Source organism: Neofelis nebulosa, chromosome 17, assembly GCF_028018385.1.
Source record: "Neofelis nebulosa isolate mNeoNeb1 chromosome 17, mNeoNeb1.pri, whole genome shotgun sequence".
NCBI lineage: Eukaryota > Metazoa > Chordata > Mammalia > Carnivora > Felidae > Neofelis > Neofelis nebulosa.
In genome coordinates this window covers 10331114-10339451 of record NC_080798.1, presented here as the reverse complement: position 1 = coordinate 10339451, position 8338 = coordinate 10331114, and the positions used below count along the sequence as shown (strand labels likewise).

The following is an 8338-nucleotide window of genomic DNA, read 5'->3' as shown; positions in this document are numbered from 1 at the left end:
ATTGACTTTTCAGATGTTACACCAACCGTGCTTTCCTGGTTGTAAGTCCCATGTAATCATGGTGTGTAATCCTTTCTGCATGTTGCTGGTTAGGTTTGCTAGCATTTTGCTGATGATAAACTTTTAAGAGAAGAAGGGCAAATATTAAATTGTACAGTATTGGGTGGCTCAGTCGGTTGGGCGGCCGACTTCGGCTCAGGTCATGATGTCGCATTCGGTGGGTTCGAGCCCGGTGTCAGGCTCTGTGCTGACAGCTCAGAGCCTGGAGGCTGCTTCCGATTTTGTGTCTCCTCTTCTGCCTGCCCCTCCCATGCTCATGCTCTGTCTCGCTCTGTCTCAATAATAAACAAACACTAAAAAAATAAATAAATTGTACAGTATCACACAGAGTATAGGTGTAATTTTTTTTTTTTTTAAAGAAAACCTATTTCCACATTTGTCTTTGAGTAGTGGGATTATGGGTGACTAGTTTTTCTGTGGTATCGTTCTCTATATGTTTTATAGTTCTGTGAAGGACCTTGATGATCTGGAGTCAAAGTTACCGCTGTGGCTGCACAGACGGGAACGTCAGTCCCAGCCAGGCCAGGCCGTGAGGAGATGTGCACCTTCACACACAGTAGGCACGAGTTAAATTGGCAGAGACTTTCTGGAGGGCATTTTGGCACAATGTGTCAGGACCCAGAAATTCTACATTTAGGAATTTGCCAAAAGGAATTATTTGGACACCTGTGCCAAGATGTGTGTTGCCGTGTGGAACAGAAGTATCAGTCAGTAGATTACAGAGCAGAGTGAATAATATTACTTGGGTTTTTGATTATGTGTGTTTCATACGTGCACTTTGAAAAATCAGGAAGAGTGTGTACCACACTGGGAAGTTTAGAGGTAGTCTCCTGGTGGTGGGGTCCTTGGGTAAGCTCTCCCCTTAACTTCTCTGTGTTCCGCTTTGCTCATTTAAAAAATACGTTTGTGGGGCACCCGGCTGGCTCAGTTGGTTAAGCATCTGGCTCTTGATTTTGGCTCTCACGGTTTTAGGATTGAGCCCTGCATTGGGCTCCATGCTGACAGTTCAGAACCTGCTTGGAATGCTCTTTCTCCCTCTCTCTGCCCCTCCCCCACTTAGGCTCTCCCACGCACGCGCTCAAACTCTCTCTCTCAAAATAAATAAACTTTTAAAAAGTAAAAATAAAAGAAAAATGCCTTTGTGTTCAGGGCTGAGAACTGGCAGAGCACACTTCCTCTGGAGAGGTGGTAGAAAAGTGTTTTACTGCCTAGGACCTGTGATTTGGAGGGGCAGGTGACAGTATGGGCCAAAATTTGTCTTCTGGATGCCCCATCCCGGTCCAGAAGGGTTGGTATCTATAGGAGGAGTGAAGACTTTCTGTCCCCATGCTTCAGTTTCAGGCCCCAGATTTCCCATGCCTCCTGCATGTTAACACAGGCCTTCTCCCTGACATTTGTCTGGGAATAGCATATAGGACCCACTGCCCGTTGTGGGTAAGAGGAGAATTGCGAGAATGTGACCCGGGCACCGAAACATCTGATATTTGTTGACCTTATTTTTAGGAAGCACAGATATAGTCTTTCCTTTAACTTAAACAAAAAATGTTGTGAAACAATTCCTGCCTGCCAAGGTTCAGAGGTCTTTCCCAGCTAACCTCCTGGACCAGATTTCATTTTCACGCCTAGGTGCCAGCATTACCATTGCCGTGTGGATGGACTCCTCCTGGTAGGAGATGTCTTCATTCTCGCAAGCCCACTCCTGACCTTTGCCAGATGTCCTACCAGCCTTCCTGTTCCTCAGGGCTCCATTTTATTTGTGTTTTCTTGTAGGTACTGCTTCTCTGAGATGGCCCCCGTGTGTGCAGTGGTTGGAGGGATCCTGGCCCAGGAAATTGTGAAGGTAAAGAGTCCCTGAGGAGCAGGTCATTGGTCCACCGTGACCTTGTCAGAGTGCCAACCGAAAGAACCATGACTGCCTTAGAGAACTGCCTGGTTTCTCTGACCCCATTCATCCCTGTTTCGTGCCCTATTTCCTTTCTTCCCTTTTCTACCTCATCTTGTTCTCTCCCGCCCATCCCGATGAGCATTCAGCAAATGATCTTTGAGTGTCTGCTCTGTGCTGTGCCCAGAGCTGGGCATAGTGTCTTCAGGTGTACCTGCCACTGTCCCCTGACTGTACTGATTGCTTACGTGGTGCTTCCGACCCTTGTCACGTATTCTGCTTCTCACAGCTCTGTGAAATGGTACTATCATGATCTCCGTGTAAGGGGAGGACATCGAGGCCCGGAGATGGGCCTCCAAGACCTGTGCCCTTAACTTCTACTTCACACGGTGTTTCTTTGCCCTCGATCGTGGCATCGGAGCTTCTTGTTAATGCGCACGCCATGGGTGTTTATTCAGAAGGGGGCATCCGGTACCAGGGGAGCGTGTGCACGGTGCTGGGAGCCCCGTGGAGCTCTGCAGAGGGTGACCTGTGAACACGTTAGGTTTGGTGGCATCGTCCCTCTCGGAAGGGAAGTCAACTGGCGGTCCCGTAACTGGTAACTAGCACAACGTTTTGAGTCTCTTCTGGAACATTTGGGTTGTCAGAATTCTAGCATATTCCCAAATGCTTTCTTTGGGACTTAGATACTCGCCCAAAGATGTTCACTTTGCCTTTTGTTTTTTTTTTTTTAAATTTTTTTTTTTCAATGTTTTTTATTTTTTTTGGGACAGAGAGAGACAGCATGAACGGGGGAGGGGCAGAGAGAGAGGGAGACACAGAATCGGAAACAGGCTCCAGGCTCTCAGCCATCAGCCCAGAGCCTGGCGCGGGGCTCGAACTCACGGAGCGCGAGATCGTGACCTGGCTGAAGTCGGACGCTTAACCGACTGCGCCACCCAGGCGCCCCGTTCACTTTGCCTTTTGTAGGTCCTTGACTGCTTCAGTAGATTGGCGGTGATGATTTGTCCTTTTTGTTCTTGGAGTGGAGTCGTGCCTCGTTAAATGATTTTCCGAGCCCGTTCACACGTCATCTTGGAGCTCGGGAGAGGCGTGTGGAGACCCCACTCTCGCTACTTTGTCTTGAAGTCAGTACGTCTGCTCTGGAGACGCTTGACTGAGTCTGATGGTCCTGCCACCGTCTTCTAAAGGCTCTTGTTTCTCTTTCCTGGTCCTTCTCTCTGAACCAGATTCTCTCCTTCAGACCCTCTTGTGTGCCCCCCCCCCCCCCCCCCCCCGCCTCTTGTGTCCTAGGGAGCAGGGCGAGCACCAGGGAGGTAGAGGGAGAAGAGAGGGATGTGATGGCCGCGCCGTTTGCCTCGCTCGTGCCTTCTGGTGAGCCCAGACTGCCGTGAGAATCGTGGTGTGTGCGCCCGGTCGGTCGGTAGGGCTGCCCAGAAGCCCGCGCTGAGGTTGGGAAGCTGCCTGTAGACAGACTGGATGGGAAGGAGGGCGGCGATGGAAGAATCCTAAGGGAACAGACGCGTGTCCGTAACCTGTTACCGTGACAACACCGCAACAGCGCGTATCGGAGGCCCACCCTGTACCCTCACTCGGACCACGTTCTTCACATGGATGTGCTCATCTCTTCCTCACAGCAACCCTCGGAGGTGGGAACCGGTGCGACCCCCGAGGCACAGAGGAGGAGCGGAGGCGCAGAGAATGGCGGCACCAGGATGCGAGCCCGGGCTGTCTGGCCTCCGAGCCTGTGCCCCGCCCCGCTCGGCCCTTGTGCTTCAGGTGCTGTCCGCCTGGACCCGGGACACCGCCTCTGTGTCTTCGGCCACACTTTGTACCCCCCGCCGAGAAGCTGCTCCCTGGGTTTTTCACGTGGGATGGAGATTAGGGGTCGGGGCAGCTGGCCTTGACCCCATTGTTTGCAGTGGCTTCCCTGCGTCCCAGTCCTAACCTCTAATGCAGCCCCCTCCTTCCTGCCTGCTGGGGACAGCTGTTGCCCGCGTCTTGTTTCTGTTTATCCCAGACGGCCAGAGTACTCTGCATTCTTGGTTGCTGGGTGTGTTTGGAATCTCCCCCTACCCCCATCTTGCTTGGGAAGCACTTTACCTTTTGCCCCGTGTTCACCCCATGGCCTGGTGTCTTGTCCCTGCCACCCCACCCTTACTTAACACAGTATTGCCTTCAGCCAGTTGGCACCAGGGTTCCACAATCTGAGGGCCGCAGACCTTCCCCCCTTCTCTCCTGACGACCATCTGACCACCCATAATAATAAATGTTAGGAGGCGGGGGGCAAACGTAAGTCTCTTCCCTTGGAATCCTCTTCTTTTCTTCCTTCCTGCCATCATTCCAAACACTGCATCCTCCGTCCACGTCCCTTGTCCCGTCATGCTTCCCTAGGTGTAAGTCGTCCTTCCTTTGTCTCCCGCTGTCCCTGCTAGGCCTCCCTGCCTGCAGTATGGCGGCGGCAGCCATATCGGGCCCCGTCGTATCACCTCCTGTAACTTGAGTTCTAGGGTCTAGAACTTCTAACTGTGGGCTCTTGGGCCCTTCCACCCGGCTGAGTGCCTGGGATCTCCTCACAGTTTGGTGAGAGACCCCCTGGCTCCTGTTCATAACAGCACCTCCCACTTTTTGAGAATTTATTACGGGCCAGACACATTGCAAGCTTGATCGTGTTTCAGGTTCACCAAAAACTATACCAGGCAGGTGCTGTCGATTTGCCATTTTGTATGTGTGCGCAGGGAAGTGAACCTCTGTCTTAACCGTGCTTCGGAATCCTCAGTACCTAACACGATACCTGGCACAGGGGTGGATGCTCTAGGTGGTTTCCGTGGATGGATGGTTGAACAACCACTTGAAGTAGGTATAATTACCCCATTTTACAGATGAAGAAACAGATTGGGATTAGTGCCCAATTCAGAGAGAAGTTCAAGATATTTCGAGCGTGTTCCTAACCTTGTAAAAAAGGTCCTTTAAGAATGACAGGCATGGTGCTCCTGCCTAGAGGTTTTTGCTTGGATCATGTCCATGTCTTTAAATGGCAGTCCTTTTTGATTAAGAACCTCTGAGAAAACTCATTGACACGTATGAGTCCTTCCTCTACTACACATGATTCAGCATGTAATTTCAGGAGGGCTAGCCCCATCTTTAAGGTGTTGTGGGGTCCCCTGGGTGGCTCAGTCGGTTGAGCGTCTGACTTCGGCTCAGGTGATGATCTCGCGATTCACGAGTTTGAGCCCCATGTCAGGCTCTGTACTGACAGCTCAGAGCCTGGAGCCTGGAGCTTGCTTTGGATTCCATGTTTCCCTCTCTCTGTCTCTCCCCAGCTTGTGCTCACTCTCTCGCATGCTCGCTTTCTCTCTCTCTCTCTCTCTCTCTCTCTGAAAAGTAAATAAAAACATATTAAAGGTGCTGTGGGGGTGTGGCACCTGGGTGGCTCAGTTGGTTAAGCCTCCAACTTTGGCTCAGGTCATGATCTCACGGTTTGTGGGTTCGAACCCCTTGTTGGGCTCTGTGATGATGGCTCAGAGCCTGGAGCCTGCTTTGGATATTCTCTCTCTCTCTCTCTCTCTCTCTCTCTCTGCCCCTCCCCTACTCATGCTTTGGCTCTGGCTCTCAAAAATGAAACATTAAAAAAAATTTTTTTTTAATGTGCTGTGTACTTCTGTTAGCCTCGCAAAATAATCACCATTTCCATGGCTAAATAGTACCTCCCAGCCTTTCTGGATCTTAGCCCCGGCCCACCGTGCAGAAGATCGCAGGAAACGTGTCTCCTCATAGGAGAGCTGCTTCCGCATCAGTGTGTGGCCCCACAGGTGATGACGGCTGCCGCCTGCACCGTGTCGGGACAAGCTGCCTCCTTTCTCAGTTGGACGGTCATAAATCATTACTGCTGCCCATGGCCAGCAGGCCCCTGCACGTGGAGTGTACTTTCAGGCAGTTGAGGCACATCATCTCTTTTAAGCCTAGGACAGTACAGGTAGTGTTTTCATCTCACATGGGAAAACGGGGTTCGGCAAGGCTAACTGATTTGCCCAGAGACCCCCAACTGGTAAGGGACAAAGCAGAAGCCTGGCAGGCACAGTAATGTGTCAGACATGGCCCGTTAGCCCCCGGGAAGCAAAATCCACCTCCTTTGAGAGCCAGTGCCCAAACTGCGCAGTTTTAGAAGATCTTAGTGCTTGAGGTTTTTTTCTTTTTCTCGCCCTGTTATCCGTTTGAAAGCATCTGAGCTGAGCCCTCTTCTTGTTCTTCTCCCAGGCCCTGTCTCAAAGGGACCCTCCTCACAACAACTTCTTCTTTTTTGACGGCATGAAGGGGAATGGGATTGTGGAGTGCCTCGGCCCCAAGTGAACCGAGATCTGGCGGCCCCGGCGACGCTAGCCCGCAGCCTGCCCGCGCCTTCCCGTCCCCTCCCCCCACGAAGGCGGCTCCAGGCGAGGGAAGAGCTGAAGTCTTCTCACCGGTCCAGACCACCTCCTGGGAGCAGTGAGGTTGTGCAGACACGCGACTTGCAAGCGCCAGCAGCTGCGAAACGCGGGGCGTAGGGACTGGCCGCCCCCCGTCCCGGCACCGTCCAGGGCCGTTCACTGGGCATCGCCAGAGAGCCCCCTGTGATGCGTCCCTCTGTCCGGGTGTCGCCAGGCCTCTGGGGCACCGCGGGAGATGCCCGCCCAGAACCAGCACGCCTCATCGCTTAGGATCCTCTCACCACCTTCTTGGACTTACTCCCCGCCTGATGTCATACAGAGAAGAAGACGATGACTCCAGGTGGGGAGTAAGGCCGGGCCCCGTGAAACACTAGTGGAGCCACAGTCCCAAATGCAGACAGGTGCCCTAGAGCGGAAACGACGTGGCAGGCGGGATGTATTTCCTCCAGAGTCGGAGATCCCGAAAAACAACAGGTGCCATCTGGTGTGCTGTTCTGGAGCTTTAGTGCAGGATTAGTTGGGTTTCAGCCTGGATTTTGGAAGAGAGGAAATGTTACCAAAGTTCCCTCGGGCATTAGGGCGAGACCTTGCAAAGTGTATATTAATGGGGAAACTTGTATTAAAAAGGCAGGTGCCGGGCTCCCAGCCCCTGGGGATTCTGATTTACTGGGGTCCAAGCTAGGATGTGAGAGCCCGTCTTCTCGGAGCCCCCATCCCCGATGCAGCTCAGACCATCCTGGAGGCTGTTGCTTTCGAGGGCCCCGTCAGTCCTTCCTTTCCCCCCTGAATTGCAGCTGTTTGTGTGGTTTTTTATATTTTCTATATTTCCTTGGTTCTTTAAAAAGGAATGATAGAAATAAAGTTATTTGCTTTAGGATTTGTTTTTCTTCCACATTATAAACATCTTCCTGTGACAGGAAGTGATCCTACCAATTGCTTTTTTTAACCTGAAGAAATCTTACTGGATGCTTCGATGTGACTCAGAGATTCCTCCCCTCCATCACCATTCCTGCCACTGTTTTACTGGGTAATGCATCAAGAATTAGATTGTTCAAATTCTAGAGTGCATAGAAGCTTCTGGTTCCACCTGTCTCTTGAATAATTCAGGTCCATAGCGGTTGGTCTCAGTGACAAGAATTCTATTTGACGGGAAAGAAGAAAGAAGTAAAAGAGGGGATACTGATGCTGCCTTCTGTTTAGATTCTCTGTGTACCAGGCACTGTGCAGACTCACAGTCACAATAGCTTTGTTTTATTTTATTTTTTAAAGTTGATTTTGAGCGAGACAAGGGGGGAGCAGCAAAGAGAGGAGAGAGAATCCCAAGCAGACCTTGTGTGTCACCACAGAGCCTTGATGCGGGGCTTGAACTCCCGAACCGTGAGTTCGTGGCCTAAGCTGAGAACAAGAGTCGGATACTTAACCTACTGAGCCACCCAGGCGCCCCAGCTTCGTTTTAAAGTTCCATGGCACTTCAGTAATGTGCCTCGAGTCCCACAGCTGGTAGAGGTCAGAGCTTTCATTGGTTCAGACACCGGCTTTGTCTTGACTCGGCAGCCTGAGTATGTTCCACTTCTCGTCACCCTCCTCGGGTTTCTCCCTTAATGTAGAAGTGTGTGAGGTGTGAGTCTGGCCCGTTTGAACAAATCCAATCAGCAGCTCCTTTCGTATTTGCGTCCTGCTACAGTGAGAGAACAAAAAAATGGTCTCCCCAGGGAGGGGCAACTCAATTCCCCGACTCTCCTGGTCACCTCTGCCCTTCCCTAGGGGAGACTAGGGCTGTGTTTCTGGGGGGGCCCCTTTCTGCACCCTGTCAGTGTCAAATTAGGGGCACCAATTATCAGTGTGTGAAAATACCCTTTCTTTGAAATTTCGAGCTTGGTAATGTGGGGCCTTGGTCACAAGGGGGAGCAGGTGGGTCTGGATGGATAAAAACAAAACTGTCATCCTAGAATCTTTTCTGACGCGCTTC

At 51.5% G+C, this 8338-nt stretch overlaps 1 protein-coding gene across 3 annotated transcripts in view; it reads left to right on the top strand.

Annotated features, from left to right (window-relative positions):
• SAE1 (SUMO1 activating enzyme subunit 1) overlaps positions 1–7246 on the top strand; it is a 75234-nt gene extending 67988 nt beyond the window's left edge. For 2 of the 3 annotated variants that reach the window (XM_058709534.1, XM_058709532.1), the window contains 2 exons: positions 1831–1900; positions 6200–7246. In XM_058709534.1, the coding sequence (XP_058565517.1) occupies positions 1831–1900; positions 6200–6292 (163 nt within the window). In that variant the 3' untranslated portion in view covers positions 6293–7246. The remainder of the gene's footprint in view (positions 1–1830; positions 1901–6199) is intronic. The other variant, XM_058709533.1, reaches the window with a different exon arrangement.
• The last annotated feature ends 1092 nt before the right edge of the window (positions 7247–8338 follow it).